Here is a 15,204-nt window from a genome sequence, read left to right as displayed (position 1 = left end):
GTTACGTCAGGAAGGGCATCCGGCGTTAAAACTCAGCCAGAAATCAGGTTAGTTAATCAAGTTAGAAACATGATTCACTGATGGGAGGACCTGAAACAGAAGATTATATTATATTTGGGATAATCGATATCACTTTTTTTGAGACCGATATGATACTCAAATCTTCAGTACTCACCCATATCGATACTAAGTGCCGATAATAGGGCTGAACGATTAATTGCATTTGTATTTTTTGACAAAACGCGATTACGTAATCGTGAGAAGCTGCGATTTAAATGTGCATTGAAACAGAGCGGAAGGAGGGAAAGAGGGGGGAGCAGGAACGTCACCGCTGTAAACTAAAGCCTGGCGCCACAAGTGTACATAATTTTGGTGATTTTTTTTTGTCTCATGAGACCTTGAGACGAGTGTCTAACATGTTTAACTCATCCACTGCCATTGACAGCTATAGACGTCAAAAATTCATTTGAACTATTTTTATGAGTTTACATTTTTTCCCCCATTTTTGTTAACAAGAGTATGAAAACCTAGAATTTTTAGAATATAATTTTTGTGTACATTTAGAACAGATATAAAATTTGTGATTAATCGTGAGTTAACTAGTGAAGTCATGTGATTAATTACGATTAAAAATTTTAATGGCCTGATGCCCCTAATTTTGAATATGTTTTTTTAATTTTTAATTTTAAAACATTTATTTATTTATTTTATTTTTAACAATGTTTTTTTTTTTTTTTTTTTTTTTTTTTTTAAGAAAAGATGATTAAAAATTACTTAATTAATTAGTCGGGTGATTAAAATTTTAAAATGTAATTAATCGCATGACTTCACTAGTTAACTCACGATTAACTCTTTGACTGCCAAAAACGTTAAATAACGTTTAGTAAAATCCTATGGAGGAGTGCCAAAGACGTTAAAAGATGTTTGTTTCAAAACAGAGGTGAAACGAACCATTTTCTATTGTTGATTACTCTACTACTTAAAAACGGAATAAGGTAGAAACAAACTTTTTTTTCTGATGAAAGATGAGGGTCCAATCTTTCATTTGGTAGAATGTGTGTTTCCATAGTCCAAACACATAATTTTCTGTGGACCTTGAAAGATCAGTCAAAAGATCAGTCAAAATGCTTATATCGGCTGGCACCCACGGCATCCCTTTTCTGAAAACGTCTGGCAGTCAAAGAGTTAATCACAAATTTTATATCTGCTCTAATACAAAAACATTTCTGTTTTCAGACTTTTGTTAACAAAAGTGGGAAAAATGTTAAACTAATAGAAATAGTTAAAAATAATTTTTTACGTCTATCGGCGTCAATGGCAGTGAATTTTTTGAGCAATTTTCCTTGATCAATTTGCATAAAGGTGTGGTTGACATGCTAACTTGGCCTGGTTGTAAGCTGATATATTATGCATTGACTTAACTGTTATTCAACATTGTAGTTCAACTTGATTTGGCATAATCTTGCAGTTGGAACCATTAAAGGACAAAACTTTTACTTCATGTTTTACTTTTTTACTGCATTTAGGCTGCAAACTAATTAGGCCTGAATTTCTTCTCCCTCTGCTTAGTCGTGAAATGTGTTCTTCCACTCCTTTGAGGGTAGTGACTACGTTACATAAACTTGTTCTACATCATGTTGCACATCATCAACACGATTCTTTGTGGTCATCAAATTGATAAATGGATCTATCATGCTCATCCCAAGTATGTACTTTTTAGAGTAATTAATCATCACTGAGTCACAGATGACTGATCAAAGCAGAGTTTCCCCCATTCAATAGAAATTTTGCGTCCCAAAAAAAAAAAAAAAAACATCTGATGAGGATTTTCACTTTTTTTTTTCATGATTGTTTTTATGACTAATTACGTCCTCCTTCTATCCCATCCTTATCTCCACAGAGCCAGCTCTACATGCATCTTACCAACTACTCAGTCAACAAACACAATGAGAACTTTGAGCGGGATGAAACGGTGGACAAAGGCAGCAAAAGATCCATCAGCTGGTTCACGGAGTTCCTGCGCACCAACGATTACGACGTAGCCAAATTCTGGGGTGACGTTTCTGTACGTGGTTTTGCCGACTTCTACACAACGACATGTTCGCAGCAAATGCTTACATCTGGAAGCACACACTTAGTCCACATGCTGCCTGTAGGAAAAAAAGTGTACCAGCAAAAGGTTTGAAAAAATGTGTTTGGACAGATATTCAGTCAGCTTTAGAATTTTGCTTAACTGACTGGAAGAACCCGGTCAAAACATCATTCCTGGAGGGTCTCACTGCTGCCAGCTCATCTGAACACCTCGACTTTGCTTTTCGTTCCAATGTGTGTTTTACTTTTGCATCACCCTCCTTTCTTTCTTGCTATTTCGGCTATTTCTTTTGATCATGTTTGTAAGACGGTTGTTGGAAAGGAATAAGGCCCAAGCAAGTTATTGTATTTTTTAAAAATGGTGTTTTTTGTCATCTGGACCTTTATGCGTTATCTTCCTATCCCTTGGTGACACACCAAAGTGTCATCCACGGACTCAGCCCGAATGTCCTCCACCTCTCTTGCCCTCTCATCATTTTTTCCCTCGCTATTTTATCTGAAGCTGCACTTTGCCACTGCTCTCTGCCCACCATCCTTCGCTTTTCATCTTTGTGCTTCCACTTTGATGCATGCAGAAGCGGCTACCAGGCTGTTTAGATGCTTTTCCTGCAAGGAACACAGCCAGAAAGCCAGAGAGGATTATAGTAACGGTAGAATGTGTGTTTTTAACTCCATTGCAAGTCTTTGTACTGTGTGTCAAGGATTGTACTAATGATGCTCTTAAAGTATGAGAGAATTTGATTCTTCCTAGAGCAGTGATTCGTAAACCTTTTCACGATGCACATTTTACTGAAAAATAAAATATGATTTTTTTCCCCCCAATTCAAGTCATGGGTTTTCTGGTGAACACAATGAACAGGGAGAGTAGCCTTTTTCATCATCTTAAGGAAGTGTTCCTTTAGATTTGGTAGTGAATAGTGCTGGACAACTTGGCATTGCAAATCATGCAGTTAGGACACTGATTGCCAACACTGAACTCATTTCTACAATATTTCTACCGCACTTTAAAACAACCACCGCTGTTTTCTTAACCCATTCAATCCATAAAACGTGTAAAAACATTTTTAAATACTTTGTCCATCCCTCCCAAAAATGTGTTTACGCATGTTTTTTTATTTTATTTAAGAGCATACAGAAGGTTTTCATGCAGCTTCTGACATGAAGAGGTGGCTTAAAATAATGGTAGTTATTAAAAAAAAAAACGGCCAGCAGGTGATGGCAGAGTATAAGAGATCAGCCATGGCTATGTTGGAACAAGTTTTTTTTGTCAGTGTTTTCACTAGGAATGTGAATATTGGCGGAACTTGTATATTATAATGCTAATTGCTGCAAAACAGAAACAGATACAAATATACTTTTTTTTCCTGATGAAAGAAAAATACTCTAATCTTTCTTTTGCTAGGTTCCATATGTTTATAGCAATAGAACACAATAATATTCTGTGGGCTTTGCAAATAAATTCAAAATCCATTGCATCAGTGAAAATGGTTGGAAGTGAATGAGTTAAGATGGAACCCAGGGTCAGCAGATACAATGAAAACGGCAGAGGCCCCAGAATTGAACCCTGTGGAACACCATGCGTTCCGGTATACATGTCAATTCATATTGCACATATTCGTCCGACCACTTAGTTTTTTTGCTCGACATGGTTAGCATGAAGGGATGAAAACAATATGAAATCATGAGTCGGGTGTGTGTCTTGACCTCCGCCGAACCCCGAAGACCGACTCACCGAACCCCTGGGGCTCGATCAAACCTAGGTTAAGAACCACTGGCTTACATAAAATATGCTAGCGAGATGCACATAAAACAACTCACACAAAACATGGACTCAGAATAGCGTGAGACTGTTCAGGGGCTGACACACAAACACACACACTCCTCAGGCAAAAAGGGTGGTAGCGGGAGCAGGTGTCTGTACCGGGCAGCCTGTGGTTTGGACAGTTGCGTGGACCTGTGTGAGGGACAGACGGTGGGGCTTTTTGCCTTATCAGTCCAAGGCCAGAACATTACATCCTCCCTTTGCACACAGTCACTGTGGTCTGGGCAGTGTTTGGGCCAACAACTCTGCATGGGACTTGACTAGAGAGAGAAAGCTTTGTGTGAAAAGAATGTGTGTGTGTGTGTGTGTGCATGTGCAAACTCACAAATTATTTTGTAGGATTTCCTGCTTACTGTCTGTAAACACTTACACATTTGTTGTTATGGTACAACTGTTTGTTGCATATTGGTCGACAATATTAATTCATGTTTCTATGTGGGATTTTTTTCCTCTCTTTTTCTATGTCATGACAGGAACTGGTCGTCAAGACATTAATCGTGGCGGAGCCCCATGTGCTGCACGCGTACCGCATGTGCAGGCCCGGCCAGCCACCAGGGAGCGACAGTGTCTGCTTTGAGGTCCTGGGTTTTGACATAATCCTGGACCGCAAGCTCAAACCTTGGCTCCTGGAGGTACGTTTTCACTGACAGTTTTTATTTTTTTATTTTTTATTTTTTTTCTGGAGAGCTCAGTATTATTCATTCGGTAATTTTAACGATTTGACATGTCATCATCATTGCTCTCTCTTTTTTTTATTTATTTGTTTTGTTTGTTCACTGACAGTTTTGAAAGAAATGTCTTTACATTGTTGTTTAAATAACAATTTAACAATATTTATTGGCTCCGATTGTACTCACCTGTGGTTTTAAACCCAACTATTGACTAGCTACCTATAAAATAGGGTTGCCACTCTGTGATTCAAAGTGGAATTTGATAGTGTGTGTGGTTCACAAAGAAGTGCTGCAGTCTGTGGAGTCTCACCTGTCCAGCTGCTACCAAAGCGGCAGCGGCTTCTGAAGTGAAGCACTGTTCCATCAAGTGGGAGAGAGGGCGACGGTGCCTCACTCTGACAGAACGCATAAACACACACTGATTTGCTTGTACACTCTTGTTCCGGGCACACAGAAACGCTGAGACACACCCACGTGGCCTCTAATATGTATATATACACCCTAGAATATAAAACATTCCCTTGTATATTCTAAGGACTGTGTATACAGTACAATAACACACATGCAATATAGGTCAAGATAGAAACACACACACACACACACACACACACACATACAATTTCATGTCAATCTCTCAAGTGTCACTCATTGCAGAGTGGGCTTCAATTTTGAGTCCACTCCAGGATTTGTGGCTGACCATCTTCATGTCAACCAGTCAGTTAAAGCCTGACCTAAATCTTTAAACCTGACTAGTGAGCACCACCCCCCACCTTCTCTCTGCCTTTTACACTCCCACAAAATGGACTCAAGTGGAGAATGCTAGAATTGACATACAGTATGGATATGTACATGATTGTACAAAATAGTAGCCATGGCCACACTGGTAAAAATATTGGACACAATAAAGTCATAATTCCAAGTTGTAATATTACAAGGATAGGAAGTAAAAATATGACAATTTATTCTTTTAATTTGATATAAAAATGTGATATTGAAAGAGTAATGTTGTAATTCTTCATCAGATTTTTACGAGTTACTGTTATGAGAAAATCAGCGGACAATTGTCATTATCTTTCGTTTTAGAGACTTGCCATACAATAATCATTTGCTAGTTGTTAAAACTACGACTGGTTTATGGCCTAACATATTTTGTGAGGTAATATTGAATAGTCAATTATTCATTGTTTTCAGTATGAGTGTTTTCTTTTTTTCTTTCTTTCTTCCTTCCTTCCTTTCTTTCTTCCTTCCTTCCTTCCTTTCTTTCTTCCTTTCCTTCTTTTCTTTCTTTCTTCCTTCCTTGCTTCCTTTCTTTCCTTATTTTCTTCCTTCCTTCCTTTCCTTCTTTTCTTTCTTTCTTTCTTTCTTCCTTCCTTCCTTCCTTTCTTTCTTTCTTCCTTCCTTCCTTCCTCTCTTTATTTCTTTATTTACACATAACCCAAACATTACAAACAACATAGATGTACACAACTATCAATACGCTACACACTTATTACTTTTCACAATGCCCGGAATTAATTTTCAGTGTGGCTCTTCGCTTTTGGAATGGTAGAAGGACTGATATAGTGTATATTTTGGAGTCGTCATTTCATTACCAGGCTTTTTGGCTTGCAATTGTGCAGTTGTATAACATGAGAAAGGTTGAACAAGAGTAGCGGTATTTCTGTTTCCTCGTGACTGCGTGTGTGCGCGTGCATGCGTGTGTGTGCGTGTGACACATGGTACAGAGCCATGATTGCAGTTGTTCCACTCCAGCAGTAATGATCCCCCCCGTGCGACGAGCCGCTCTCTATAATGTTCATCAATTAACATCCTTCACACATACACCTACTTCTCTTTCATGCAACATTTACAGCAACAGTCATTTATTGCCAAAACTCAAAATGATTAGTCAGGGGACAGTTGTGAGAATCAAGAGCCTTTCTTAAATGCTCTCTGCGCGGGCTGTCAAGTCTGAAAATAACTTTATTACATCTGTAGCCTGTTGATGTGCATTGCTATTCAATAGGGACGTTAAACGCAGCAAGGACAGGCTTTCTGAAAACGGCACCCTTTGGCAAGCCCTCAAGCTTGAATTTAATTTATTGAAGGATTACTTTGCTCCAGTTTGAGGTTAATTAAATCTATTTCAAACCGTTTCACTATTTCTAATATTCGGCAAGAGTCGTGCCAGGAATTGAAACATGATCTCGTCTTCCCGGGTTTGTTTTCAATTTGTAGATGTAACCTCTCAGGTTTCACTGTTGGTGTCATTGTGAATTATCCATGCCACGCCTGCTCGCTGCTTTACCCGGTGTGCCGTTCTGACACCGTCATCCTCTTTTACTCCTTCAAACGTCAACGTTGGCTGGTGGACATGCATCCTTGCAGACAGGAAATGGAACTTCAACCTGTGTAAACTCAAAGCCAGGTAGATACCTGAATGCTCCATGGTATCAAGTAGAAGATGCTGTCAATTGAAATAAGCCCTTTTTTTGGGGGTCGTCGTGAAATTAGCATTTTGTTGCATTTGCGCTTAAATCATGTCATTTTTTGAGAGTGTGTAGAAGGCTGATGATTGAAAAGGAACACATCATCCTCTCACATCCTCTCATTAAAGACAAACCAAAAGCTGTAATTTTTGGAGAAAGCCTTTTAGAAAAACTCACATTTTGAGATAATGTTTGTAGAGTAAAGATCATGATACAAATATGTTTGATAAAAATATAAAAATTGGATCAAGACTTTGACAGATGAATACCATGTTTTTTCAGACTGATACCAAAATGAGTACTCTACTTTTTGATACAAAGTACCGATACCACTAGTGCATTTGATACATACAATTTCCTCCCCAAAAACAAAGACAGATTTTAAATAAAGACCTATATTTCCCAATAGAGTATTTTTCTTAAAATGGCATGAAATTAACAGCAACTTTCTATTTTTCTAATTTCTAGCCCCTGATCGTAAAATGGTCACAAGATGGTGGCTGATACCAGTATGTACCTTGAAATAAGGCCAGGCATCGACCAAGCAAGAGTGACAACTCTTCAATTAAGGTCAACAATTGGAGAGAGAGAGAAAAGGAAGAGAGGCAGGTTTTTCTGTACATTTGTAGTATAGTAAACGTTTGTGCCTAATGACTCCTGCTCAATGCCCCTTTTGTTTTGACTGGTAAGGACACCGAAGCACTTGGCTGACAATATCTGTCGTAGTTAATCGTAGTTAAGTTCTTCTGCACCAAACTCATCCAAGCATGCCTTTTTTGGAGATTCTTTAATTCATTCACAAAAAAGGGCTTCAAACTAGTCAAATCAAAGTTGCATTGTCGAAAAGGTCTCTATAAAGAATAGCGCTTCAGGGGAAATGAAGGGGCTTGTGTTATCCCAACTGTAGAATGATTAATTATTTGATGAAGAAATTTGCTGTACATCAAGTTCCTCACCCAAACGAGACACTTTCATTAAAGCTACCCAGACAGCATGTCTTCCTTCGAGGAGACATTTCATTGAACTGTTTTCTGCAAGCGGTGCACGCACTCACTTGTACCTTATCTCTCAATGTAGACATTGACACATTGCCCGCTCTGTCGTCTTTAACCTTAAACATCACGACCTAGGTTTAAACCCTAACTTGCCATGCCTTAGTTTACAATAGCTCAATCATGTGGTATCTTTTACCAGTTTGAACGCTGTTTAAAAAAATAGGACACACTCAATGGTTAAGTGGATGTCAACCCAAACATTTTATTTACAATATGTTCTATGCATTCCCCACGAGTCGAAACATGGCATTCTGATTAATATAAGAGAATATAATAAGAATAATAATTATTATTGCTGTTGTTATTATTGTTATCTTTATCATATTATTATTATTGCTGTTATGTAAAAGCCAAGTATATATGCTATATTATTTATTATGAATAACAAGTGTATTAATCCTCATTAAGTCTAATAATATATCAGTTAGCTATGTTTAGCAAAATCTACAAATTATATATATATATATATATATATATATATATATATAAAAATATTTTTTTATTTTGATGTTGAAATGGAGATAAAGGCGTAGGAATAGAAAAGTTTATACTTCCTCTAACTTACTACTAAAGACTGGGTTGATGAATTTCTTACTTTAAATCTCTTGTTGCTTAATATGATGTTAAGTTTTGTTTCTTGTTTGCTTCAATTGCTTCTTTTTTTTTTGCTGTCTAAAAGGTTTGGCTTCACAATTTTTATTTTCATTAGTTTTAATAATTATTATTTTTTTATGCATGTTCGAAATACAATTTCAAATCAAAATCAAATCAAGTCAAATATTGCGTTTGTGGAATATGAGTTAAGCACAAAAATCCACCCGTTTTCATCCAACTCAACGGGCGGCCATTTTGCCACTTGCTGTCGACTGAAAATGACATCACAGCGCGGCTCAACTAGCGACCAATCACGACTCAACTTCAGAAAACACGGGCACGCACAGACTAATGATATCACATATTATAACGATTTTTTGGCGGGGGTTGTCAGATTGTAATTCATAAAAATCCATCTCCAAATTCAGAGCTAGTTAATGAAATCTACCACACATTACCTGTTCACGTTTCGGACTACTGTACTTATTTTTGAAGGGGGCTGGAATAAACACAGGCTAAACTATAATTGATCATTTTCGCAAGGTTCCAGAAGGTGTCCACCAACCTCCACAAAAGACAAATAGATTGAGGTCCAGCCTCATTATAGTCACTGGGACCCCAGAGATGCCAGTACACGCTGCAGTGCAGGCAGCGTGATTATTGATGGTCGTGATTACATCTCCCCATCCATTCCTTCCCATTTTCTATCCCCCCTGCTGCTCGAGAAGGGTTGTGCAGAGTGATTGGCAACTAATGAGGCGGGCATGGCTAGGTCAACCGTGGCATGGGATGTTTGTGTCTCGTGTGAGTGTGTGCGTGCGGTTGTGTGTGAATTGGCATAACGACAACAGACCGACAGACTGCAGCTGGACTGCTTCCCCAAAGGCGGTGATACTTCAACCCCTCCCTCCCTTCCTGCAACTTTCCTCTCTTTTAGTGCGCTAGAGCCGATTGCTTCAAGATGAGTTTGGTTTAACTGTCCGTCCCTCGGAGCCAACATAATCCAGACTTCCTTTACTTTTGAGTGCAAATGTATGCGTGTGTTTGTGGGGACTAATCTGCAATGGCAAGTGTAAACAGATGCCGCAATACTCACGTACGCAAAGAAAGCCACACATGGATGTTTTATTCTCCTTCACCTCCCAACACATACAAACTCGCACCGCAAATGAAATGCAACTCAAGTGTAGCACTTAATTTCCCGTACAGAATAAATACTGTCTCTTACTTTTGTAGCCATGTGAGTCAAACTTTTCTTTGGGCTGTGTAGGGAATCCTCTGCGAGGTTAAAGGTTTGTATTCCTACAGCTGTAAATCTGAACAGCAGCCGTAAGCGTAACATTGAATCCTTGGAAGGAAGATTTGGAGTTTTGGCAGACTTTTAGATGTTTTTGAACCCCCACGATAGCCTCCGTTATCCAGCATGCAGTGATAATGATTGAGTTGCTACTTACAGTATGTACTGTAAGTTTTCTTCATTCAATTTATTGAACTCTAGGGGTGAAATATTACAATGAACACATACAGTTTTATATTCTTAATTTTCTTGCTTTAATACGCCCTTCCCTTTTTAATTTTCCTTCTGCCTTTGATTAATCTGCTGCACTTAGTAGGGTTCATTCTTATTTAAATGCTCATTGATTTTGTCCCAGGCTCCGAGGGGGTTTGTCTTTTTCCCTGTAAGCTGTAGGTGGCAGTAGATACTTACAAGCCACGCTTGAGCTCATAAGAGCTTTATTAAGGAATAATTACAATGATGTATGGTACTGTCTGCATCTATCCACATCCATTTTCTCTAAGATGACTATTTCACAGAATAAGTATCAAATTAGGACTGCACATGCCTCATATATGGAGCACTTGAAAACACACCTCAGCATTTAGTCATTTATCATCATGTGCAGCGATGCCACTGTTAGTGTGACTGTGCTTTCATGTCATGGAGGAAGAAGATAAATACTGCATGTAAATAGCAGACATAGAGTTATGAGTGAATGTATTGAATTTGGGTGTTTGAAAGAAAATATTTTGTACCAATCATAACTTAATATTACGATCCTTATCTTATTAATGTATTCTGTCGTTGTGTTTGTTGACTTTTTTAGAAGTACTGTATAACATTTTAAGTGACGCATCAACTAATGTACTCACAGGACCTTTACCAGCCGCCCAGTATGCTTGGCTTTTGTCAGCACTTAAAGCACCACAGAAAGAAAGAACCCAACAATGATTGATAAGACGGCTGAAACAGGAATGACTACGGGAAGTGAAAAGTCTACACACCCCTATTAAAATGACTGGTTGTGAATGGTTTTGTGATATTAAAAAATAAGACCAAGTAAAAAAATTTCAATTTTTTTTCCAGCATTAATGCAACCGGTAACTTGTACAACTCAATTGAAAAGAAAAAAAAACCCTCAATAAAGGTTGCACAAGTGTGCACACCCTATTGCTGAATTTACCAATCACTGTTATTATGGGAGTCAGCACCTGCCACCATTTATTTCTCTGATTAACTAAATGAAGTTCAGCTACCTTAATAGACTTTTCCTTACTGAAGATTTTCTGCTAGAAAACACTGAAGACAAAACCTCCCAAACACGTGGGATAATGTTATAATCCGATGATGTAACCTTGAACTTTTTGGCCATATTTCCATAAGGTATGATTGGCACTTCTCATCATCAAAAGAACACCATTTATACAGAGAAGCATGACGGTGGCAGGATGATGTTTGCGGGTAACTGGAAATAAGGCCTTCGTCAAGGTGGAAGGCAGGGCCGGCCCTAGGGGATTTGGTGACCTAGGCGAAAGTGTAGATTGTAGCCTCTCCCCCAGACAACTACAAGTAATACAAATAAATAGCATAAGTACAGTGCAATACAACTGTTTAGTGCAATTTGTGCTGACATTATTAACTACAAAATGTTTTCAAACTATGTACAATATATTTATGTAAGATACATATAAAAAGTAATAAAAATAATGATGTCAATGACGGACGCCCATTTTGTTAACAATTGACGGGAAACTTCGAAAAATTGCCGAAAATTAATGCTATTTTGATGTTCATTTTTATAGACAATTCTGATTGACTGACATAAATGCCTCTACCCTGAGCCCGTTTTTCCTCCTGCTCCTTTCGCCGCTTTCTTAATGCAATACCTGAGGGCTTGGACCTTTTAATTGTAAAGGTTTTTTGATGTATAGACAACAACATAAGCAAGCCATCCATCTATCAATAGCGCTAACACTCTGAGATGATGCGCGACTCCGCCCCCTACCTTTCACTGTAAACATGAGCAGCAGGTCAGAATCAGGGTCAAAAATAATTATTATACAAAATATTTATGCGGTATAATATAACATATATAAATAATGTAATGTAATAATGTAAAATAAATCAAATATATATGCTCTATAACATTTTGTAGCATCCTCGTTGAAATAAAGGTTGTCTCGCCAACTGATGGTTCACAACTTTTATTATACCTTCCTTTGTGTAAACACACCGTAGGAGCTACAATACAAATAAACAAAAATTGCCATTAAGAACTCAAACGGTATGTTTTGTGTATCATTTTACCGTATTTAAGCCATATACTAGGGTGACCATATTCTCATTTTAAATTGTGGTACCAGTCGCAGTTACACAGTGTACTTCACCTCCTATTAGTCACGCAATGCCAACCGGACATTTTCCTGAATTTATAAAAAAAAAAACTCGGACGCCCCAGAAGAACGTAAGAAAATGGTATGTCCTCCCAAAGGAGGACCCATTTGGTCACCCTACCATATTCTATAAATTAATTGCCTTAAATTATTACCTTTTATAGCCTTGACAAACTCTAGAGTACAATTTATATTGTAAATAAACATTTTAACCTTGAATGTTGTTAAAACAAAAATACACCAGACAGAAATACAGATTCTTAGTCAATAAAACAGAATCTTGAGCAATAGCATTGCTAAATATTTACCAAGGAGCGTTAGCACTCTCCAGTGGACGAAAACGGTAGCGCACTATGCAGTGAATTACACAATGAACATGAAATATAGCAACATTAGTTAGACAATGAAACATTGCTCCAATACGAACCTCGTTCCCTTCTCAGCCATGTGCTAAAGAATTTCTCTGAATTAGTTGTAAACTTCAGTTTTCTCTGATTTCCAGTGGCGCGCACACGTCTTCTCTGCACTTGGAAGACGGCGCTACTAAGTACGACGGTTACTTACGTCAGTTCCTACCATTTTATGAGACCTTTTCCTGTATCCTTCAAAATAAAAGTATCAACTATACTATATTAGCACAATAAAACAACGCAATTCTGCAATACAAAAATGCAAAAAACAAAATAATAGCAGGGTCATTTACATATTTTATTTTAGAAAACCTGAGGGAAAAAAAATATTTGTTATCTTTTTTTTTGGGCCGTGCAATTTGGCGCCCCCTCCACTAGATGGTGCCCTAGGCGACCGCCTAGTTTGCCTATGCCCGAGGCCGGCCCTGGTGGAAGGAACTATGAACAGTTGAAAATCACAGTCACTTTTAGCACAAAAACCTTTAGGCTTTTGCAAGACAGCAGAAAATTGTCATGAAAAGGCTACTAGAGCATCTAAAATGTATTTGGGGTTAATCAGAGGCACTTTAAATGGCGACAAGTTTATTCTAACTCACTTAACATGAGTTTGAATGTGTTTGGTTCACTCCCCAGCTACATTCACAGGTGTAAGTGGGTGTGCACAATTGTGCAACCACATTAATCTCAGTTATTGATTTTTAGTTCCGTTTTTGAAATGATTTATCTTGATGTCTTTTTTATAGATCCCAAAAACCGAGCATCTGCACCAAGGTGTTTAGACTAATATGTAGATTAATAATCACTTCAACTGGGTATCTGTCTCTCCGTCTGTCCATCCATTGTGTAATTGCTCTTCTGCTTAATCACTCTCCTGTTCTGCTGTACTTTCCACAATATCTCCGCAACAAACACTTCATTCTGGCAGCGGTTGGATTGTGCCGATACCCTCCATTGTGCGAGGCAGAGCCTTGACAGAGCAGCTCTTGTTTACACACTACTGAGAATAATAAGAGGGAGGAATTTGACTGAACTGATTAATCAAGAGGAGACCTTGCAGTTGTTCGACGACTTCTCCAGGCATACAACGGATAGTGATTTGTTTTGGAAAAGAAGGCAGCTGATTGGTGTTGGGTCACCCCCATGGCCATGTTGTTATGTGGCACAGACAGTAAACCGATGTCCACTATAGTTTTATTCTCAAGGACCAAGTTATATTATCATTGAGTTACTAGGCAAAATTAGGAATTCGTTTATCACCCCAAAGTTTGAAATAGCATTAATAACAGGGAGCATTTAGATGGGACTGAGAATCTAGACAGGAAGTTCAATGAAATGCAGGGCACTATTTTCGTAGTTAGGTGTAAAAAGTGGCACATCTTGATTTTTGTGCTAGTGCAAGCCTAGTTTAACGTGTTTGGGAATTTGCCTGACCATACATGCTGTGTTTTCTTTTACACGCTCCTGACGATTTGGTGGCTGAAAGTAGATTTAACTTTAGACCAGCTGAAAACAGGTCTAAGTTATGGCGCAGGTGGTGTCACGTGATTTTGGTGAATTCAGACCAATTTTACCAGTTACCAAAGCTTTATCGACACCTACACTGTGCATATGTCCGTTTTTTTGTCTTTATGATTCATGCGTTATGCAGTGAGAAATAAAGAAAAATATATATTTGGTGGTAATTAATTACATAAACTTAAAAGCTACACATAGTTTACAGTGGAGGTAAAGATCCCCAAGATTATTTTAGATTTTAAATATTTTCAGCACAGCCTCTGATCTTGTCATGCATAATTGGTTGGTCATAAGAAGATAAAGTTGTCCTGTAAAAAGTTACTGACATGATAGACGTACTTTCCCGCATACTTACACTGCTCAACTAAGTGATATTTGGGTTACATTGATGCCATGTCGATGCTAAAAGGAATCAAAGCTGGAGTAAAAGGAGTGTCTAATCTTTTCATCTGACATTTTTATTGACTGCGTCTTGGAGCAACCAAGGGCTCCTCTAAGATCCTGCCAGAGTCACTTAAGGAAATCAGAGTGGGGGCTTTGGGAGCCAGCAGGGGTTCATTAGAACCAGACTGGCCAGACTTCCTTTGCCAGGGGAGGGAAACGGAGAAATACAGCGGGAACGATGAATCAAGGTAGCAACCAGACAGTGGGTTGAAAATGGGCTGAAAGACAGTAAGAAGGAGAGAGTTTGGAGAAACTAACCGAGTGCGGCAAGCTGAGAGTAAGACTGCGCGAGAGCAAAGAAAGGCACAGCAAGTGCTGCCATGCCCGTCTTACCTTGACAGCTTGACACCATAAATCAAACTAAGAAATGAAGACAAGTAACGAGACAACCGTCCGCGGGACCACAGCCGGTCTGCCTTTTTTTCCTGCACTTGAAAGCCTTATTTCTTTTCGTTCTGCCTG

General features: G+C 38.4%; 1 protein-coding gene across 6 annotated transcripts in view; it reads left to right on the top strand.

Moving 5' to 3' along the window:
- ttll7 (tubulin tyrosine ligase-like family, member 7) overlaps nucleotides 1–15,204 on the top strand; it is an 80,996-nt gene that overhangs the window by 25,569 nt on the left and 40,223 nt on the right. For all 6 annotated transcript variants that reach the window (XM_077583602.1, XM_077583599.1, XM_077583603.1 and 3 more), the window contains 2 exons: nucleotides 1,901–2,065; nucleotides 4,387–4,545. In XM_077583602.1, the coding sequence (XP_077439728.1) occupies nucleotides 1,901–2,065; nucleotides 4,387–4,545 (324 nt within the window). The remainder of the gene's footprint in view (nucleotides 1–1,900; nucleotides 2,066–4,386; nucleotides 4,546–15,204) is intronic.

Source organism: Vanacampus margaritifer, chromosome 13, assembly GCF_051991255.1.
Source record: "Vanacampus margaritifer isolate UIUO_Vmar chromosome 13, RoL_Vmar_1.0, whole genome shotgun sequence".
NCBI classification, from domain to species: Eukaryota; Metazoa; Chordata; class Actinopteri; order Syngnathiformes; family Syngnathidae; genus Vanacampus; species Vanacampus margaritifer.
Note: the sequence above shows the minus strand (reverse complement) of the source record. Positions and strands in the feature narration are given on the sequence as shown.